General features: G+C 35.2%; 1 protein-coding gene across 2 annotated transcripts; it reads left to right on the forward strand.

The window, feature by feature from the left end:
• Window positions 1-5: 5 nt before the first annotated feature.
• Window positions 6-21279, forward strand: LOC127867725 (solute carrier family 46 member 3-like). 2 transcript variants are annotated; one of them, XM_052409068.1, is made up of 6 exons: window positions 6-109; window positions 3932-5190; window positions 6126-6226; window positions 7375-7458; window positions 14186-14342; window positions 14737-21279. In XM_052409068.1, exons 1-6 carry the CDS (start codon window positions 92-94, stop codon window positions 14819-14821), a joined length of 1704 nt encoding a protein of 567 aa, XP_052265028.1. In that variant the 5' UTR covers window positions 6-91; the 3' UTR covers window positions 14822-21279. The 2 variants fall into 2 exon arrangements, with proteins under 2 accessions (XP_052265028.1, XP_052265029.1); XM_052409069.1 differs by lacking the exon at window positions 6-109 and adding an exon at window positions 460-573.
• The last annotated feature ends 1386 nt before the right edge of the window (window positions 21280-22665 follow it).

Raw genomic sequence — 22665 nt, forward strand, 5'->3', positions numbered from 1 at the left:
TTATTGGTACTCGGCTCTAGTACAGTAATATAGTCATGCCTGAAAACCGGATTCAAGAACAAAATGTAAACATCCTTGTATTGATTCGTTTATGACTGGATATTTCCTTGTAAGTTAATGTCTGTTAAATATAGTTGTATGCTTTTGAACAAGTTTTTAATAAAGAATTGTAATTTCGTTGAGAGAGTCAGGGCTTAATGTTAATCAAGTTAAAATTTTCAATTTATGGATTATTTGTAACTGTTGTTATGCCTGGTCCTGGGTATTTTTATCACCCAAATAATTAACTAAAGAAACTTCTTTCGAACAGTTTATATAGTATTGACAGACCTGTAAAAGTCGCGCCATTCAAAAATCATAATGTGACATTTTAAGTTATGGTAGCCAAAACGACCAAGTAATCATTTCTGATAACATACTGAAACTGGGACTAACCAAGGTTAGCATTTGGAACATTTTCTAGGTGTAGATATTGTTATCTGTATTTGAGAGTGAAATGTCCTATGCTTATTATGTATTAACATATTTGTAATGATTGAAGGATGTCACATGGCATTGAATTGAACTGAAAAGGTATTTATTTTATAAATCTACTGATTACTTTCAACAAAATAACCTGGTTCCTGCATAGGGACCCGGCACAAAAAATCATATATGATAATTATATAATATAGTTTATAGCCTATGGATTCCTATCAATAAGTTGACATTCTTATTTATTCTTTTCTTATTATTCTCCTATAATAAAGGGACCTTTTCACTGAAGAGAGATTGTTAGCTCTCTTTAGCACAAAGTACTCAAGGTAATTATAAGCTATTGTGATCAATTATAACCTAACCAGCGTCTCTTGGCAGTGTGCTTCGACAACTTTAAGTTCTTTACCACTCTAGATGCCACATTCATCATCCAATCTTGATGAAACCTGGGTCAGAATATAAATCTGAAGTATATCTAGGTTCAGTTTAATCTTGGTCATGTTCATCCAAAAACTAGGTCACCAGGTCAAATCTTAGCAAAACCGTGCAACCACTTTAGAGGCCACATTTATGACTCAATTTTGATGAAATTTGGTCAGAATATTTATCTTGACTGACTGACTAATGGGATTGTTTACCCTTGGGACTTCGGTTAAAATCATTGCCCGAGAACACTGCTTAACATAAAACTCTGCTTTAAAAAGGTCGAAAACGGCCATAATATGGTAAGCCCGATTTTACTGGGCTGTACCATTTATAAAATAGGATACTTTGCAGTGTTGATGCGGTGCTTTGATAAAAATCTAGTAATTTAAAAATAGCTTTACTTATAATTAATTAAAGGCGTTATAAACGCAATAATCAATATAACAGTGCCGTGGTTTAATAGATCGTTAAAAAGGATGACTAAACGTAAAGCAAGGCTCTATCGGGCGGCCAAAAAATCAAACCAGTGGATTGAATTTAAACAATATCAAAAACTAGGTAAAAAATAATGTTTATGAAACTATCCAAAATGGCTTCAAAGAAAACAACAGTAAACCTTTCTGGAGGTACGTTAAATCCAAAAAAAAGATAACATTGGTGTAGCACCACTTAAGTCAAAAGGAAATTTGTTCAATGAGGGAAAAGATAAAGCGCACATTCTTTTAGATCGATTCAGTTCCGTATTCACAAGGAGAGATAAACGGGAGCTACCGCCCTCCGAAAAACAGTATAAATCAAAGTTGCCTCTCTTAGTTGTTACAACACCTGGAATATAGAAACTACTAATATCACTGAAAGTTGCAAAAGCCGTCGGTCCAGACCACATACCAAATACCATCTTGAAAACATGTGCTAAACAACTTGCACCTGGGATACGTACAATCTTCCAAACATCAGTAAACAGTGGCGATCTACCATACGACTCGGTTAATGCTAATGTCACACCGGTTTTCAAAAATGGGGTCGTACATCTCGCTGAAAACTACAGACCAGTATCATTAACATCCGTAATGTGTAAAAACCTTGAACATATTATCTGTAAGCACTTCCTGAGCCATCTTGAGAGAAATAATATTCTTACAAACCAGGCTTCTCGTGTGAGACCCAACTGCTAGTAACTGTGAATGACTTATTATCTTCTTACGATGAAGGAATTCAAACGGACGTTATTATACTCTAGACTTTTCCAAGGCATTCGATACTGTGCCCCACGACGAACTTTTGTACAAGTTGGAATGTTCCGGCATAACTGGAACGTTACATACATGGTTAAAAACTTTTCTCACACAACGACATATGCAAGTTGTAATTGACGGTTAAGTCTCCCAGAAACCCACAGTGGACTCCGGAGTTCCTCAGGGCAAGTTCTTGGCCCCCTCATGTTTCTATGTCACATAAACGACCTGCAACTTTCGGCCAAATCGCAAGTGCGACTTTTTGCGGACGATTGCTTGCTATATCGAAAATTAAAACCCCGGAAAGACGTTGAAATTCTCCAGAATGACTTGAAAGAACTTGTAAATGGGCTGATAAATGGGGCATGCGTTTTAACGCAAAGGAGTGCTATGTGATGTCAATTAAGAACAAGACTCCACACTTTTTTTCTCTATGTGATCATATTCTTAAACAAGTGCCTGATAATCCATACTTGGGGCTAGCCCTATCTGAAGACTTAACCTGGTCAACACACATAAACAAATTAACAAAGAAAGCAAATTCGACAATGGCCATACTGCTTAGGAACTTAAAGAACTGCCCTATAGATTGTAGGAAAACAGCGTACCTAGCACTAGTGAGATCTTGCTTAGACTATGGCTCTTCAATTTGGGATCCTTATTTGACCCGTGACATCGACAAAATTTAACAAATACAAAAACAAGCTGCTCCCTTTATAACTGGAGACTACAAATCACGAGAAGAAGGCATAGTTACCAACATGTTAAAACAACTTGAACTGCCATCGCTCCAAGAACGGCGCAAAATCAACCGCCTAGTGATGCTCTACAAAGTGGCCGAGGTGCTGGTGCCAGCTATACCAGCAACTGAATGCCTAAAAACAGCAAGTGTTAAAAGACATATTAAGGCAAAACAATATAGAGACTGTGTAACATCAAATATAATAGACAATCAAGTAATAAACAACGATAGGGTCTTTGTGATCAAAAACACTAATAGTTTACAATTTAATAACTCGTTCTTCGTGAAAACAATCATGGTGTGGAACCACCTGGAAAAAAGTGGTTCACGCAGAGACAGTTGAGGGATTTAAGTCTGCCCTCCATTTCGACAAAGCGCACTCCCCCGGTGTACTAGGCCGTAACTGGCCCTTCACCGTACAAAGCAGAAGCAGAAACAGAAGATAACAACATAACGACTGTGCCTAACACTGTTAAAAAAGCGGAGTTTGTAATTGATAATAGGCTAATAAAACGACGACTCTGATTGGTTTGAATTGCTTACTAAATAATACAAGTAGGTCAATCCGTATTGGAGTAAGAAAAATTGCACAGCGGACGACCTTGACACTAGGTTCACTATGTAGAATGTAAACAATGAGAATTTCAGTACAGAAACTATTTGAAAGGAAAGAAAAAAGATAATTACATTCAAAAGAACTTCAATTTTAATAAAATCACACATAAATTGTTGTAAAGTAATTAGTTACTATGTTGATGTTATGTTCTTATTATTTATCTTGACAATCTTTAACGCTGTATTTGAATGTTGTTTCTGTGTGTTCCAAAATTAGGTCACCAGGTCAAATCTTGGACAACCTTTTTAGAGGCCACATTTATGACTTAATCTTGACCATATTAAGACCATGTTGACATCCGGGTCAAACAATTACATCCCCAGGTCAAATCTTCAACTATTGGTGTCTGTGAATTAAGGTGAGTACTTAAGAGCCATCAAAGCCTTCTTGATATCAATTTAAGTAGATTTATAAGTATTATTGCTTTATTTTCAGTGTTGCTCTTTTGCGGACATGGACGATTCAAGACAGCCGCTTTTGACCCCCAATTTTGACAAAGATGGTTATCCTGTCATGCCTAACACTCATTGGCCTGTAAGGGAAAGAAACAATTCGTACTTAAACACAGAGCGGAACGGTTTACCTAACATGGAACATGATTCTTATGGAAGCATTGACAGACTGCCGTTGGGAAACGGAAACATGGATGACAATGGTAGAGCTAACGTTGATACAACCGTCTCTCTTAGAGTGGAGTACAAAGGATTCACTCGTCACAGTTTCATGGTTGTGCCAATGATTCTTCTGTATTTTTTTAGCGCAGGGGTAATTGGTTCACTACTCCCTCAGTACACACAGTTTTTTAAGTCAGAGGAGATAGCAGGGCGTGACCCGGTTTACTCAAAACACAAATTTAATGCATGTGCTCATGTAAACCATTCAGATCCTGGATACCAGATATATGTTGAAATCCAGCAAGAAACTGCCAAGTGGACCCTATACTTTTCCATTGCCTCGCTTGTCCCTTCGCTGCTCGGAAATTTAATATTCATACCGTTGTCTGATATTTACGGTAGAAAGTTTGTGTTCCTGTTGACATTGATTGGTGCTATTGTTAAACATGGTCTTTCATCATACGTTGTTTACTATAAACTGGATTTGAGTTATTTCATCATTGGGCAGGTGTTTGACGCCATCTCTGGGTCGTACATGACCTTTCTAGCTATGATGTTTACCTACACGTGTGATCTACTCAGCAGCGGAAAAGGTCGGACCATTGGAATTGTAATGATGGAACTCTTACTTGGCATCATATTCACTGCTACTTCTTTTTTAACCGGATACCTTTTGGAATGGATAGGATTTTTCTGGCCCTTGGCACTTTCGACTTTTGTGCTAGTGCTTGCCCTGATATTGCTAGTCTTCTGTGTACCAGAAACGTTACCGATTTCAAACAAACTTGCAGTGACCAATAAAAGACCTTTTGTCAGACTGGAAGAGGTCTTTCAAAGCATGCTAGAAGCATTTAAGTTCTATTTTACTCATAAGTCAAAATTGAAGCGACTGAAGTATATACTACTCATTGGAGGATTTACGTTCATGTGCATACCGTACATGAACCGTGGGACGATGGAGGTCTTGTATCAGCTTGGACAGCCATTTTGTTGGTCGGCAACTAAGATTGGTTGGTTTTCGGCTTTCAAGATCGGAATAGCGGCCATGGTGGCAATGGTCGGCACCTTTCTGATGCAAAAGTAAGTCAGATGACGTTTTATTGAAATAGGAACTACATAGATATACACACTTTTTTTGAATAAGAAAAAATATATGTAACAAATTAAAATATTATGGATGCAAATACAATTTTAATTATTATACCCACGTCTGACTATGACGACCCAAACACTTTTTGAGTTATATTAAGTACTTTTTAATGGAAATATCTGAGATATACATATTTAGATGAACTATATTTTTTTTAATTAATAAAGAAATTTATTGTGTACCTCCTTTATTTCTCCCCAGTGTTCAATGGTCTTCCGTTTCTCAAAATCTCAAATATATGTTAACAGATCCAACAGTATAATTATATATGACCATAATACAAGTTATGACAATATTTTGCAGAGACTAAAGGTAAGGTTCCTGTTACTTAAGAAAAGTAAAATTAGAAAACACTAAATACGGAAGTAACACAGATAGTGCTTAAACTATGTTCATGAAACTTTGTAAGCCCACGAAGCTATGAGAGGTTAATGCGCACAACACCAACGCCTTTTTAAAAGAAGTCAATGGTCTGGTAAATTGTTAAAGAAAAATAGAATAAATCTTATCTGATGCAGCATGGACATTGAATTGTATTCAGAAATAATTTAGGAACAAAGGGTACTATGAAGGTAATACGCAATCTTGATTTGGCAGGTGTTTTTAAAGGTAGGATTCCCATTTATTGATTTCAAACAATTATGCTATTTTATTTGAACTGAATTTGCATCATTTGACGCGTGTGTGACCAGAAATGATGCAATGTGGTGAAAAACAACTTCACACAATCAAGATCTGTGATACAAACCATTTTCGAACCACATTTATGTAATATTCACTATGTATACTATTTATTAACTAGTACAATTATATGATAGCAATACATCACCCTTATGGAAATACCCTATTTTAATGATTATTTTAGGTGCTTGGCTGATGATAGCATAGCAATGGTTGGTATATCAGGAGCTGTAATATCATACATCGTAGAAGGACTTGCTACGTCAGACTTCGTTTTGTACATGGGTAAATGAAAATGTTGTTGTTGTTTTGTTTTTGTTTATAATTTGGAAAAAAACAGCTGTTAATATTTTAGCTCATTTGAGCAGAAAGTGCTCAAGGTGACTATTGTGGTTAGTTTATTGTGTCCAGCATCTCGCAGCGTCAACTTGATAACTGGTTACTCTAGAGACAGTATTCCTTGCTCACTTGAGCAAAAACGCTTTATGTGGGCGTTTGTGTTGAACTTTTTTGTCGTTCATCAGTCTTTGTTATCAACATTTTCCAAATTTATTGTCAAATATCCATGAAACATACTGTGAATATTTGTTTTTATTTATGCTTTCTGGTAGTTTATAGAGAAATATCAGAGAAATAAAACTGGTATTTCGCTGTTTGAAACAGTGAAAAACAACAAGTGAAAATATCGATATTTTTCACTGTTTTACTGTGAAATGACGTCATTTTTTCGACAAAATGACGTCATAAATCCATCGAAATTATCCAGTTAAACTCTTTTACAAGGTAAATTAACGGTGAAAAAGCAATAAAATAGAAATATTTTTTTAATTCGATGGAATATCGATATTAATTCACTCGTGATCATAAAAAATACATATTTTATATGATCACTCGTAAAATAAAATCGATATTCTATCGAATCCAACAAATATCCTCTATATATCGCAAAATAGTTCGAACTTGGTCTTTTGGATTCAAAACTAGATCATTATGTCAAATTAAAGGAAAAGCTTGTTAACACCATAGAACTAGGAAGTCACATTTTATGTCTAATCTTCTTGACACTTGGTCAGAAGTGTTTTCTAGTGATATCTCGGCCGAGCTGGAGGTGATTCATGTCCGTTGTAAAACCTTGTTAACACTCTAGAAGTCACATTTTAGTCATGTATTCATGTAACTTGGTCAGACTTTTGTGTTAATGATATCTAAGTCAATTTAAAAAAAATGTGCATAGAAATTAAATCTTTACGTTTCGTAAAGAACTTTTATTATCATTAACTCCACCTTCTAAGAATATTTTAGTTTAGCCCATAGCCAATTTGTTTTTTATGTTACATGTTCTGTTGGATGTTTTTTTCCCGCCTTAAATAGGCATATATATTGAATATCTTGCTTTATATGATGCATACCTTTCCTTTCCTTTCTTGTTTCAGTCCCTGTGTTGACATGCTCTTCAGGTCTTCCTATTCCAATGATCCGAAGCCTTATGTCTTCACTGACTCCTGCTGAGAAACAAGGTTGATTAATTTGTTCGTCTACGTAACCTTAGTGAAAAAAGGTTGCAAACAATAAATGCTTTTTTAAAAAAATCCATGCATCACATAATTTCAGTGATCACTTATCAAGTCCGATACACATTAACAACAAAGAATTAAGTTGCGGTCAAAACCCACCTTGGAAAATGCATAGCATTGAAGTTATAACCGATTTTTCCAGCGCCTAATTTCTCAAAACCACAGGTGATTAGCGTGTGACTATGATATTAATTAGTGAAAACATCATTTTGAATGATAAATAATTATATTATAACGAACAAAATCAACTTTTCTGGAAAAAAATTCACTTTCAAATATATATTTAACAAGGTATTCAACTCGAAATCACCTGAAAACAGGGTGCATCGCTTTGAACAGCCATTACTTAATCTATTTTGAATCGATTTTAATTAACCCGGTCTTGTTCATCGCAGAAATGAATTTTCTTTCTGGAAATGTATATGTCTTGTTATATTTATACACTGCTGGGTCAAATTTCAAGAAATAAAACGATACATAATGCGCGTGACCTACTTAACAGCGATCAGACAGGATTCATGAATGAAATCTCCGGTTGTAAAGACACTCTTTCGCATTGGACCAATGAAATCACTCGTGTGTTTAAAATGTCAGTTAGCTGAAATGTATGTAAACAAAGGTTTCAAACGGCGCTGGTCACCGAGTTTTGATGCATAATGCAACGGCAAGCACGGTAAGAATGTTTTTTCATACGTTTTATTGAATTATGGTATCGAGGTCCATGAACTTTGCAGGGAAAATGGGAGGCGGAAAACTACAACGGGCGAGGCATGGTCAGGGGTGATAACCCTAAAAAAAGGTTAGGGTAAGGGTTAGGGGTCGGGTTAGGGTTAGGGTTGGGTTTAGGCTAACCCAAACCCTAACCCGACCCCTAACACTAACCCTAACCCTAACCCTTGCCCTCTAACCCCCCCCCCCCCAATACCATACCATGCCTCGCCCGTTGTAGTTTTCCGCCTCCCAGGGAAAATGCCCTTTACTCCGTGAAGATTTCAGTCTGAAATCCTGTCTGATCGATGTCAAGTGGGTCACGCGAGTTGTGAATCGTGTTATTTCTTCAAAGTTTACACAGTATTTGTAAAAATATTGCAAGACATGTACATTTCCCTAAAGGAAATTCATTTATTATGCGTTGAATAATACCAAGATCGAGAAAATTTGGATGATTTCGAGTTGAATACCTTGTTATATATATATATATATATATATATATATATATATATATATATATATATATATATATATATATATATATATTTGATAGTGAAATTATTTTTTTTCAGAAAAGTTGATTTTTCGTTATAATATGATTATTTATCATTCAAAATGATGTTTTCACTAATTATCCCCCGCCATAGGCGGAGGGATATTGTTTTGGCGTTGTCCGTCCATCCGTCCGTCCGTCTTTCCCTCTGTATATCCGTCCGGCACTTTTGTGTCCGGAGCCATATCTTGGAAGTGCTTTGACGGGTTTCATTGAAACTTGGTATGAGTATATATATAGATAAGAGGAAGATGCAGGCCAAATGGCATTGTACACCATCTGTTAATAATGGAGTTATGGCCCTTTGTATGTTGAAAAAATGCTCACTTTTGTGTCCGGAGCCATATCTTGGAAGTGCTTTGGCAGATTGCATTGAAACTTAGTATGAGTATATATATGGATAAGAGAATGATGCACGCCAAATGGCACTGTACACCATCTGTTAATAACATAGTTATGGCCCTTTGTATCTTGAAAAAATGCTGTTCCAGCATCGTCAAAGGTTTGATAATCATCTAAAAAAATCACAATGGCGACCTATGTAAAAGACCGAGCCAGTCCGATTGAGATAACTCGATATTTTAGGTTACTTCCCTTTTGTATTCGCCACTGCGTAAGAGATTGCTCGTCATTTATAACATTCTCCTAGCAGAGTTGTCGTTCGTGTTTTCAACATTCAACAATGGCCGCCCCCATGAGAGTCTCGATTCAAAACTTTCTTACTGCATAAATTGGCTTGTTTCGCTATTTAGAAGCTGTCATTTAGGATATATGAATTATTTATTCACTAAATCTCCGCTTTTGACAACAATAGTTGGAATTCGAAGGATATATACTCGATGTGAATGAAGGACTTTCTGGATCGTAACAGCTTGACACGGCAAAACTGGCATACTGGTATTTTTAGTTATCAATATAAGTCACATTGTGCTTTATAAATTGTATTCGAGCATTTTGCGACTTATTGAATGACTATGATACCCGATATCAACATTTCATCGGGGATTTGCAGAACACCAAGCTGTCCTGAAATTCAACATTGATTTCAAACTCTTTACTGGTTTGTATACTCTTTCTTAGTGTTACTACTTTTTATCATTTTAAAGTTAAATGAACTGTGTCACAGTAAAAGAGACATTAAGGCGATTGTGGCCAGTTTGGATCTAGATCAGCCTGCAGTCGCTTGAAAGCTGTTTGCTTAAAAGCGTTTTTCTGACAATAACAAATAATTTAATTGGATACTGATTTGACTGCGCTTTTCCTGTGACCTGGCTCAAATAATAGAATTGTCATTAATCAAATTATTTATTTCGAACATTAATCAATTGTTTTTCTTGTCCCTCGGGATCAATGACTCCAGCACTTTCCTGTTGAGAATTGAATACTGCTAAAGGCGATGCTAGGGGGCGTGAGAGATGTTGCACCTTCCAGTATCGCTCGATTGTTCATTGTCAGCTCGGGTACTACGTACATGTACCCCGGGTACTCTTAAGTATACTTACATGTATACCGGGTACGGTAAATATACTAAAATGTACCCGGGAAATTTAACCCTAAATCAGTCGTTGTCGACTATTTTTTTTGTAATAATTATATATACACATCAGGGCTTAACACTAACTTTTTTTCAACTAGCCCGTTCGGGCTAGTAAATGCAGAACCTACTAGCCCTGACCAATCTTTCATGTGCCCTAACCCAAGTATTATAAAAACATTTATATTTATCATTCAACTTGTATTTTCTTGTGCTTGGAGATGCGCAATTATGATTAAATCATTCTTAATAGCTTGCTTTACTAATGCTATTGAATTCAATATTCATCTATTTAAGACAACTATTTGTAATCTTCACGCCATTTCTGGAGAAATTTTCTTGTTTTTTTTATTTCCTCATACTTTCTCTTACTTTCCTCCTTCCCTTTTCTTTTCGTATCCGAGGAACCCCCATGCCACCCGTAAAGCCAGACTTAAACAACGACATGAACGTTAAAACCTTTTTTACATAGATTGCCGGGTTACCGTCTTACAAGAAATGGTAAGTGAATCTTAGCAAAATAACGTGTTACGGTAGTTGTAACAATTGTACAGGGTTAACTCTCTACTAAAAGCCGGGATCGACCATTAATATTAGTTTTGCTGATTGAATTGCGTAAAAAATATTGTCAAAACACTTCTAATCTAAATAAAGTCTTCCTCTAAATGGATTTATTAATCGTCTAAAGGATGGAATAACTTTTCCATAATGACAACAAATTAAAATTATTTAAAATTGATAAATAACTATTAATTTTATAGTTACTTTGTGTTAATGTCGAGTTTTATACCTTCATCATTCCGGACGATTCTGGGCTATCCCGGCTTTTAGTTTCCAACGTATTTTCATTGAGAAAACACGTCACTTCGAGGAAACCAATCAAAAACCGTGTCTAGCGGCATTCCGTTTAAAAATAGGTACTGACGTGTTTTACCAGGAAAACCGCCTGAGATTTTCTGAGTTGTCGGCCTCTTTTTGATTGCAATCAGGGGGTTCCGAATCTTTTTCGAGATACGATCCGTTTGTTGTCTCCGAACTCACTCTGGGATTTAATTGTCATCTGATCGTACTGTATTAAGATTTTTGCATCTTTGAAAAGCTTATTTAAAACGCAGTTTATTGATATAGAACATATAATCCCGTCCAAAATACACACGACCGGTCGGGCATGTTCCTGGGACATTGGCTAGCCCGGACCAAGGTACAGGCAGTGAATGTCGTTCGGACGTGCCTTAGTGTTAAGCCCTGCACATTTATGTCAATTTTCTGTAGACTGGCCTCTATATTATCGAAACACATACTCAAAAAGCATGTTGATGCAGTGTTTTTTGAAGAGAAGTGTGTTTAAGATAATCGGTTGCGCGTTTTACGACATCGGATTTTGGGCGCGAATACAACTCGGGTACAGTCTAATATGGACCGAGTACAATTACGTTTATTTACCGTACCTGGGGTACATGTTAGTATACTTAGAGTACCCAGGGTACATGTAAGTATACTTAAGAGTACCCGGGGTACATGTAAGTAGTACCAGAGCCGACAATGACCAATCGAGCTCCATTATCCCTCATGAACCGACTCAAAAAACCGAGTCGGCAATATTTGACTTAATTTTTGGTTTGGTTGCTCTCGAAGGATCGAAAATTTCAGAATCTTCCTAAAAGCCCTACGGGTTTGATCCCTAGAAGCGACATTGAAAACTAGCATACTTTGTTATCTAAAAGGCTGCTAAACCTGATATACAATGATAATGTGAATTTTCTCTCACATGATGTTCATCAGTCTTATTATATAAAAACTTACATCAGTAGTAAACAACTGGACAATAATTAATGAACGCATCTTTCATTTGTCTATGACACTTTGATTTTGACATGGCCTAGATTTAAATATGTGACTGGACTTTACCAGCACTCTTGTAACAGAGCTAAAGTTTAAATGTACCATTGAAGATCACCTTAATCCAGATTTGCTATTATAGACGTGTGGAAAGTTTTAAGGGTGTGACAAGTAAGCAAAAATTGGTCATTACTTAGAGGCCACAACTTATCTATGACTGTATTAAAACAAGAAAAATCAGTGCCTGATTTAGATTTCCTTAGATAGTTCAATAAAAAACTAATTTCATAACAGTTTAACGGTAATGCTACCAATGTGTCACACCAGGGCCTTGAATTTGAAATCTAGGACATGCATGGTCATTTCTTCATGAAATCAGGACATAAAATTGTATTTTAATTCCTTAATTGACCTGGCTATAGTTCTCAGATTATTATAAGCTCAATCAGTATATTTATATCATCATTTATGCTTTGTGTTTTGTAAACATAAACACAATCATTCAGTTACATGATAGCAATAAATACTATCAAAGCTATCCATGCTATAAAGGTCATTGACAAAGCCTATGGTCAAAATGTGAACACATTGAGTGTAATCGCCCTCTCGTGCCAGCAAAAACAACACGTTGACAGGTTGTCATTTTTGACAGTTCTACTTTCACTTTCATTTTGTGATATCAAACTATTAACAATTATGTGGCTGAGAAAAATATCGCCATTGCTGTTTATGCCCCCGGTAGGGTGGCCTATATCAGTTGAACTGTCAGTCAGTCAGTCAGTCAGTCAGTGTGTCAGTCTGTCCGTCCGTCCGAAAACTTTAATGGCCATAACTTTTTTAATATTGAACAATGCAACTTGATATTTGGCATACATGTGCATCTCATGGAGTTGCACATTTTCAGTTGTGAAAGGTGAAGGTTAAGGTCATCCTTCAAGGTCAAATGTCAAATATAAAGCGTCTGTCTGTCTGTCCGAAAACTTTAACATTGGCCATAACTTTTTCAATATTGGCGTGCATGCGTATCTCATAGAGCTGCACATATTGATTGGTGAAAGGTCAAGGTCATCCTTCAAGGTCAAGGTCAAAGGTCAAATTTTGCAATATTGAAGATAGCAACTCCATATTCGGCATGCATGTGTATGACTTGGAGCTGCACATTTTGAGTGGTGAAAGATCAAGGTCATCCTTCAAGGTCAAAGGTAAAATATATGGGTCAAAGCTGCGCAGCAGGGGGCATTGTGTTTCACAAACACAGCTCTTGTTTAATATATTTTCTGCACATTTCTTCAAAAAACTTACATCAATACACGATTTTCTTCGTTAATTCAATCATTCCTGACAGATTTGTGTACATATTTCGCTTACATTTTGACGTGCGTAGGTAGGACCGCATTACCGCTTCCGAAATGTGTATTCATACTATTGCCTTCGAGGAACTTATCTCATGTTTGACGGAAAGGGCCGAAAATGTGCGAGTGTGGGTCAAGTTTCCCACAGGTACTACTTTTCCGTTCCCCCAATTTTTTTTCCGTACCTAAAATTTTTTGTACCCAATTTTTTTTTCGTACCCAATTTTTTTTCATCCCCAATTTTTTGTTCGAACCCACATTTTTTTAGGTCCCAATTTTTTTGTTCCCAAATATTTTTTCGTACCCAAATTTGTTTTCATACCCAAATTTTTTTCGCAAAATTTCGTACCAACATACACAATTGTGGTGATTGTGGTGATGTAGATAAAATTAACTTGATGCTTTTATATCCATCGTCTCAAAAGCATCGTCACACCAGTACTGTCAGTACTTTGATTTGTGTCCGGAGCCATATCTTGGAAGTGCTTTTGTGGATTTCATTGAAACTTGGTATGCGTGTCAAGAAGCATATTGGCGGGGGATATCAATTTAACGAATTTGCTTGTTAATATCATAGCCACACGCTAACCACCTGTATTCAAATCTGGGCCCAGCTTTATTCAGCAAACACAAGTGTAAATAGCAGAACTGGTGTTTGCAGTAGATCTGTTCCATTTAAAGGTGCTGTATTTGGGAGCATCGGTGCAGTGGAGACGTTTTGCTCTCTGATAGGAGCCCTTAGCAACAATGTGATCTACATCGGAACGATCAAGATCATGAATGGATTCGTCTTCCTCATTATGGGTGCCATCACGTGCATTGGCGTGGTCTTCATACTGTATGTAGCTGTTACCTCAAGACTTTGTTTGATTTAGGGACTTGCTCACAGATTGGCAAAATGACATTTTTTAATTAAATAATAAATTGTTATTTAGTAAAAATTTTAAAGCGAGATTATACGATTTTTTATATGTGTTAAATTGTAATATATTGATAAAATATGTTACAGTAACACAAAATAGGCACGAAAAATTATACATTAAAGACGAATTTCAGAAAATGCAGCAAAGACAAATTAGAGACCCGAGCCGAATGATCTTTAAATTGTATAGTTTTGAAATATAAATGTTTTAAGACTTAGATTAAATTAGGAATGTTTAGAAAAGTTGTGACTGTCTGTGAGAATAGAGTCATGTTTTTAAATGTTTCAAATTTTATCTGCTTGATTTCAGAGCTTACATGTATGTGGCAAGGACCCGCATTCCGGATGATCGACATGAAATAACGACAAACGAAATCATTGTTGATGCTTCTTAAATAAAGACTTAAAACGTTTATTAAACAGTTGTGCTAACATTTAATGATACCTTTAACCACTTTTTACAAAAGAACTTGTGCAACATTTGCTAAATATTTGATTCAATAATACATTGACATATGACCACCTCTTGAAATGTGTCACGTTTAGAAAATTACAAAGCATGATCATATGTTTCAGTGTTCAATAATTTACTTTGGGAATTATTTCATATGGTATTTCAACCACTTGTTTTTGTTATTTAATAAAGTAAAAAAAATGTTGTTTATATATTTTAAAGTTTTGTTGAGTTTTGAATCGAGAAATTTATTTGTATTACTCATTATTTTTTTATGTATAAAATGATATTTATTAATGTTTTCACATATTTTGTCAAATTAAATTGTTATGAGCGTGGTAAAATAAGTTATTTAAACAGAAATCCTGTATTGTTATTTGTTAATCAATTTTGTTATATATGCAGATTTATTGAATGATTTTCTTAAACAGTAACATGAAGAATAGTGTACATTCTATTAAGCAGAGATCTATCTGCATAAACAACTTTGCCGAGTAGAATTCTTTTGTTGACACGATAAAGTGCACAGTGTTGTGTGCACATGTTTGTGTTCATTTTTTGTGAGTCTAGCTCATAATTGTTTCATTGTTATTAACTAAATTGTGTTCATAAATGCTTATAGTCTTTAAATACCTTATTGTCTGATATTCAAGTGCTTCAAATGTATTTGCGTGATTTTGATGCATATACATTTTAAAATTATTTATATTTAAATATAAATGTTAGATTGTGTATGCAACAGGTTGTAGGCAATTTCTGAAGTGTAGTTAAAAAAGAATATCAATATTCCTTATTGTTTGCAACATCTATCGTTACAATAACTGAACTTGATAAAACGTTTATAAAATAAGTATAAGAGAGATATTGAGTTCATGAGACTAAATTAAAATATGTTGTATTTATTCAAAAAAATATATAGGTACATTCTTATAAAAGAGTTGTTTTTTTTCAATTATAAATACATGTTATTTTAAATATTTTAATTTGGTTGTCACAAATTAATGTTATTGTTAACACATTTAATGTTTTATTCGCAAAATGCTTTATTTCTATGCACATATAATTTAGAATTTTCATATATTCTTATTTGCACAACTGCTGAAGTGGATCTCACTGCTATATAATTCCAGTGTTATTTGTACAGGTGTTTTAGGCTTTATTATTATTTGCTATATTTCTATGCACATATACTTTAGAATTTTCATATATTCTTATGTACACAACTGCTGAAGTGGATCTCACTGCTATATAATTCCAGTGTTATTTGTACAGGTGTTTTAGGCTTAATTAATTTTTTTTGCGGGCACATTTAATTTGTATATTTTGTTGTCATGTGATACATTTAAAAAAACATTTGCTCAAAATCCATATATTACAATTCTCACTAAATTTTTTATTTTTGGTTGTTTTTTACATGTTTGCAACCAAATGTTTACCTGGGTAGCTTGAAAAACCACATAATTATTTCAATAAATTGGCCATCTTGATTGGTTTTGAAATGCATTTTTTGTTAATTATTAGTCGTGAAAGTACTCTTTATTGTTTATCTCTCATTGATCATTCTAGAATCTCCCGAAAACCAATTATTAATTTATTTTTGTATCTCTTAAAGTGATATTGCGGGCATCTAACAGTTTATAGCTGACTATCGCAACCCTTGTTTATTTTTGGTGTTTTCACTTCATCTACACCTATATTTGTTAATGCAACATCAACATACTAAAACAATATCCCGGAAAGAGAAAACTAATGCATTTGAATATCAACCGTACTTTCGTTTGACAACTGATCACGCATGTACAGTGTGAACCTAAATTTAGTTTTAGTGCAGATTCGTTTATACGACACAAAGACACAATTTTGTTTTACGGATCATTTCGGCTTAGACTGGGTGAGTCACGTAAGAATATCGAATATAAAATATATTTTTATAAACAACTGGTAGCAAGATGAGTTGCAGATAATTGGTCAGTAACCACATTTAAACTAACTCTTTTGACCTGTTAATTCTTTTCAGCTCAGCATTCTGTCATCATCCAAAAACATGTTTCTCTTAATAGAGATAAACACATAATTTTCTTGCCTTTGGTTTCTTGTATACCTAATTTCTGCAGAATAATTGTTATACGAATTAGAAGTTTTCAAATTACTACTTAAAGTAACATAACTACTCAAAATCAACGAAAAATTCGTACAATTTTTTGTAAAATAAACTTAACAAATAAAAAATCAGTGTTCCTTATGGCAATTTCAGAAATTTTACGCCAGATGTGGTCTGGTAAAATAGATGTTTGAAGATACAAAATGCTCGTTTTCATTATTGTTTTGCATATCTATTCATACGACGCATGAACACTAACATGGTGTTCGTGTGTCGTATGAAAAGATATATTCGCGGGAATTAATCGGGCCACAAATAAATAATCAAAGTACTGGCAGTACTGGTGTGACGATGCTTTTGAAGAGGATGGATATTAACCATCAATTTAAGTTTATCTATATCACCACAATTGTGTATGTTGATACAAACATTTGGGTACGATAAAAAATTTGGGTACTAAAATTTTGGGTACGAAAAAAAATTTGGTACGAAAAATATTTGCGTACGAAACATTTTTGGTACGAAAAAAAGTTTAGGGGGACGGGGAAGTAGTACCCGTGGGTAACTTGACCCATTGAGCGAAACTGGGAGGCGGGTCACATTCTTGTTCATTAAGTATGGCAATACCTTCATGATGATTCTCGAAAGTAGGTATGAGCACATAGCCGGACCATGTGAGCTCAATCGTATGAGCACTTGACTATCCGTGTTCGCCCACGAACATATGGATTAACTAATAGCGAAATGACCTTATACATGTATATGCTGAAATCTAACAATCGAACGAAATATCAAACATGGTATGTACACTTTGGTGGTTGTGTAATTTCTGTTAGAATATCGTATTCAATATGTAAATTTTAAATGATTGTGCCCGAACTTGAGTTTGTTGCCTTGTTTGAGTCAATACGCGCCTAGGCTGCAACCAGTGTGTGTATTTGTGTTTTTCCAAGGTAATGAGTTACCACCGCGTTGAGGCTGCATAATGTTGGGACCTGAAGTATGTCCAGCACTCCTACCTAATAAGATTAGATTGACGACAGTTGGGACGAATTTAGAATGATAGCTGCAATTTCCAGCTATTTGTTTTGTACTGAAATACTTTGTAATTTTTTATATGGTCAAATGCTGCGGGGGGGGGGGGGATGAGATTATCCGGAAAAAAACACCTGTCCGGAATGGTGACCACAAAACAGACAAAATATAACATTGCGCCGGGAGCGGGAATCGAACCGGTGTCGTAAAGGTGAAAAAGCGAACGTCCTTACCACTGCGCTAGCGGGACGGACAATTACACAAAGGAATGTTGTTTTATCCATATATATCATAGCAGTGCAGCGTTTACAATTTGCAGGTTCGAAATTGTTCGCATTCTTTAGTTTTGTGATCACGTAAAAAGTTAATTTTACATGTTTTTATTCGCAATTTATTTACTAAATCGAGAACAAATATCAAACAAAATAGAGAAAATATATATAGTTGTTTCATTGGTCCATAAAAATAAAATGGATGTAAAATTACTAATTTGAAATTAACGTTCTGATACACTTATTGAATCTGTTTCCCCAGGATATGCTGTTCTATTAATATTTACCTTTATCACCACGAACGACAACTCTGCTAGGAGAATGTTATCAATGAAAATCAACGAGCAATCTCCTACGCAGTGGCGAATGCCAAGGGAAGTAACTGAAAAATCGAGTTATCTCAATCGGACTAGCTCGGTCTTTTACATAGGTCGCCATTGTGAAGATTTTTTTTACTGGTTATCAAACCTTAGACGATGCTGTTTCAGCATCGTCAAAAACGAGCATTTTGTACGTACAAAAATCTATGTAATCATAGCACATCTAGCGTTGAAATTTTTGCTTTTGCTATAAGGAACAATGATTGTTAAGGTGTTAACTTTATTTTACGAAATACTTTACGAAATTTTCGTTGGTTTTGAGCGTTATAGAGACTTTAAAATTTGATAGTGAAATACAAATACATGATAGTGTTTATGTTATTTATTTCACATGCAATTTTATTTAAGGTTCGACTATTCTTTAAACGACATTTTGCACTTTTTATTGTTAAATGTTTAGGCAAATCGTGTTAAAACGGACTAAAATATTCGAGAACAGAATAAAAGATACTCGAGGAGAAATCGGTGCAGATAAGCTCTTTGAGCCATCTTTGCCCTGTTGTTTTATACACTATTATTGAAAATTTAGTCAGTCCCTTTGGAGCATGTATCATTAATATGTGCAATGTTTGATTATTCTTCACAATATTATATTCGTTCCGACTTATTTACTTTTGAAAGAGTATTTTTCTGAAATCTTATAGATCTTTGTATTGTCTTCATTACTTTTTATGCCCCCGGATCGAAAGATCGGGGGTATATTGTTTTTGGCCAGTCTGTCATTGTATGTGTGTGTGTGTCCCAAAACTTTAACCTTGGGCATAACTTTTGCAATATTCAAGATAGCAATTTGATATTTGGCATGCATGTGTATCTCATGGAGCTGCACATTTTGAGTGGTAAAAGGTTAAGGTCAAGGTCATCCTTCAAGGTCAAACGTCAAAAATTTTAACCAGAACTTTAACCTTCTTCGTAACTTTTGCAATATTGAAAACAGCAACTTAAAAATTTGGCATTCATGTGTATCTCATGGAGCTGCACATTTTGAGTGGTGAAAGGTCAAGGTCATCCTTCAAGCTCAAATTTATTGCTTCAAAGCAGTGCATTAGGGGGCATTGTGTGTCTGACAAACACATCTCTTGTTGTTTTTTTGTCTGTCGCATTTTTACTTCACGCATATAGTTTTAGATTTGTTTTTCTTTTTAGTTTTTAGCTCACCTGTCACGAAGTGACTTGGTGAGCTTATGTGACCGTGTGATGTCCGGCGTCCGTTGTGCGTGCATGCGTGTGTCCGTCAACAATTTGTTTGTGTAGACAGTAGAGCTCACAGTTTTCATCCAATCTTTATGAAATTTGGTCAGACTGTTTATCTTGATGAAATCTGGGTTGGGATTGTATTTGGGTCATCTGGGGTCAAAGACTAGGTCACTAGGTCAAATAATAGAAAAACCTTGTGTAGACAATAGAGGTCGCAGTTTTCATCCAATCTTTGTAAAATTTGGTCAGAATGTATATCTTGATGAAATCTGGGTTGGGATTGTATTTGGGTCATCTTGGGGTCAAAAACTAAGTCATTAGGTCAAATAATAGAAAAACCTTGTGTAGACAACAGAGGTCACAGTTTTCATCCAATCTTTATGCAATTTGGTCAGAATGTTTATTTTGATGAAATCTGGGTTGGGATTGTATTTGGGTCATCTGGGGTCAAAAACTAGATCACTAGGTAAAATAATAGAAAAACCTTGTGTTGACAATAGAGATTACAGTTTTCACCAGATCTTAATGAAATTTGGTCAGAATGTTTATCTTGATGAAATCTGGGTTGGGATTGTATTTGGGTCATCTGGGGTCAAAAACTATGTCACTAGGTCAAATAATAGAAAAACCTTGTGTAGACAATATAGGTTACATTTTTCATCAGATCTAAATGAAATTTGGTCAGAATGTTTATCTTGATGAAATCTGGGTTGGGATTTTATTTGGGTCATCTAGGGTCAAAATCTAGATCACTAGGTCAAATAACAGAAAAACCTTGTGTGGAAAACAGAGGTCACAGTTTTCATCCAATCTTAATGAAATTTGGTCAGAAAGTTTATATTAATGAAATCTGGGTTAGGATTGTATTTAGGTCATCTGGGGTCAAAATCTAGGTCACTAGGTCAACTAATAGAAAAACCTTGCTTAGACAATAGAGGTCACAGTTTTCATCAGATGTTTATGAAATTTGGTCAGGATGTTTATCTTAATAATATCAGATTTTTTTGGATCGTATATGGGTCACATGGGGTGAAAAATTAGGTCACCGGGCGAATTCTAGTAACACCTTGTGGTGATGAAAGAGGTCACTGATTTCATCATGTCTTAATGAAATTTGTCATAATGTATTAATTAATTAAATCTGGCTTGGGATTGTATATGGGTCTGATAGAATTTAAGTTGATGTAGCAAGGTTAGTCAGGTGAGCGATTCAGGGCCATCATGGCCCTCTTGTGGTTATTTATTTAGTTACTATTTCATTATTAAAGCTTGTGTAACCTATTTTTCTTCCTGATGTAAAGATGTGCGATAAAAATGTATATATGTTGCTACCATTTTTTAATGGATTGTTAAGAAAGGATGTTTTTTTTTTATAAATTGACTACATTGCTTGTATATCATTATTTTTAAAATAATGTGTTATCTTATTTTTTTATATTATACGTGTTAAAAAACGTGGCGTATTATGTGGCGGTAAGGCCGGTGGTCCAGGGTAATGCTGTTTGCCAATCTATTTAAACTGTATAAATCGGATCATCGTGAAACTTGGTAATTATGTCAGTTGGCGTAATATCTCGCACAAGTTCGATTACCGGTCAGATTGCAAGGAGCTCTTGCATCAAAATTTGTTAAATAACCTTGTCAGCCCTCTGACTCGAAACGTTTTAATCGTATAATTATCATCAAACTTGTTTACAATATGGGTGGACCAATATCTCATCCAAGCGCATTATAAGAACAGATCGCCTTTCTTAAGAGTATCTGATGTATGGCCCTTGCATTATCCCTGGTTTTCATTAATGAATGTTCTCTGATCCCTACTTGTTAGTTTTCGGTCACTAACTCTGTTTGCATGGACCAATCGTTATGCATTTCTTTCTCGGCAATGATAAGTAAGAAGCTTTTCTGCAAGCCTAGCTGTGGGTTTCAGTTCCATTCAGGTTGAGGTCAATGTCACTGTACTAAAAAGAGAAAACAGATCGGCTCAATAACTTGAGTTTCTCGTCGATCCATTATCTCTTGTCCATCATTTGTACGACAATTTAATACATTCTTCACATATTAATGTAACTCAAACCTTTAATCAGACTCATGTATTCTCGTTTGATTCATATTTTCGTTTGGACGGTTTTGATTAAGCAGAATGTGTATGCGGCCCTATAAGAGTAGCATAAATTCGCTGCTTCACTCCTCCGAAATCTAAATTTGGATAAATTGAGGCTGAAAGTAATTTGTCCGATCATCGTTTCCATCCTACTCAATGTCCTTCCAGCAGCAGGCGTCTTTCTAGGATTTTCAGAGAGGAATTTCCCTTTGATTAGTCATATGCCGTTTACCAACGGATTTTGCGTTTCCACGCGAGATCTTTGAAACTAATGATATAAATTTGGGTACACTTTATAAGCATAATAATTTTAGGGTTGACATGCGTAGATTTTCGGGTAGTTCAGCTCCGTTGATTCTTTGGGGAATTTTCCTTTGAATAATTATTCGTGTCCGTGCGAGATCATATGAAGTAATACTATTATACCGCGTGTTTTCACGTCGTTCTGGTCCAATGATTTATTAGGGAGTTATCGCCCTTGATTAATTTATAATGTTCTTATGGATTTTTCGTTTCCACGTGAGATCTCAGGATTCAATAATGTGTGTATTTCGAAGTTTATAAGGTCATTCCATATATTGTGCACTCTAACGCGCAAACGGAAAATAATTTATGTTAGGAACCAGAGAGTGTTCCAGCACTCCAACCTTAATTACTTAATTATAAGAACAGATGTTCTGATAAATTTTAATGAAG

The sequence above is a fragment of the Dreissena polymorpha genome, chromosome 2, assembly GCF_020536995.1.
Source record: "Dreissena polymorpha isolate Duluth1 chromosome 2, UMN_Dpol_1.0, whole genome shotgun sequence".
Lineage (NCBI taxonomy): Eukaryota > Metazoa > Mollusca > Bivalvia > Myida > Dreissenidae > Dreissena > Dreissena polymorpha.

Coding starts and splice junctions, on each gene's coding strand:
- LOC127867725 (XM_052409068.1), top strand. Junction 5,191..6,125: donor GGCACCTTTCTGATGCAAAA/GTAAGTCAGATG, acceptor TGATTATTTTAG/GTGCTTGGCTGATGATAGCA. Junction 6,227..7,374: donor AGACTTCGTTTTGTACATGG/GTAAATGAAAAT, acceptor TTCTTGTTTCAG/TCCCTGTGTTGACATGCTCT.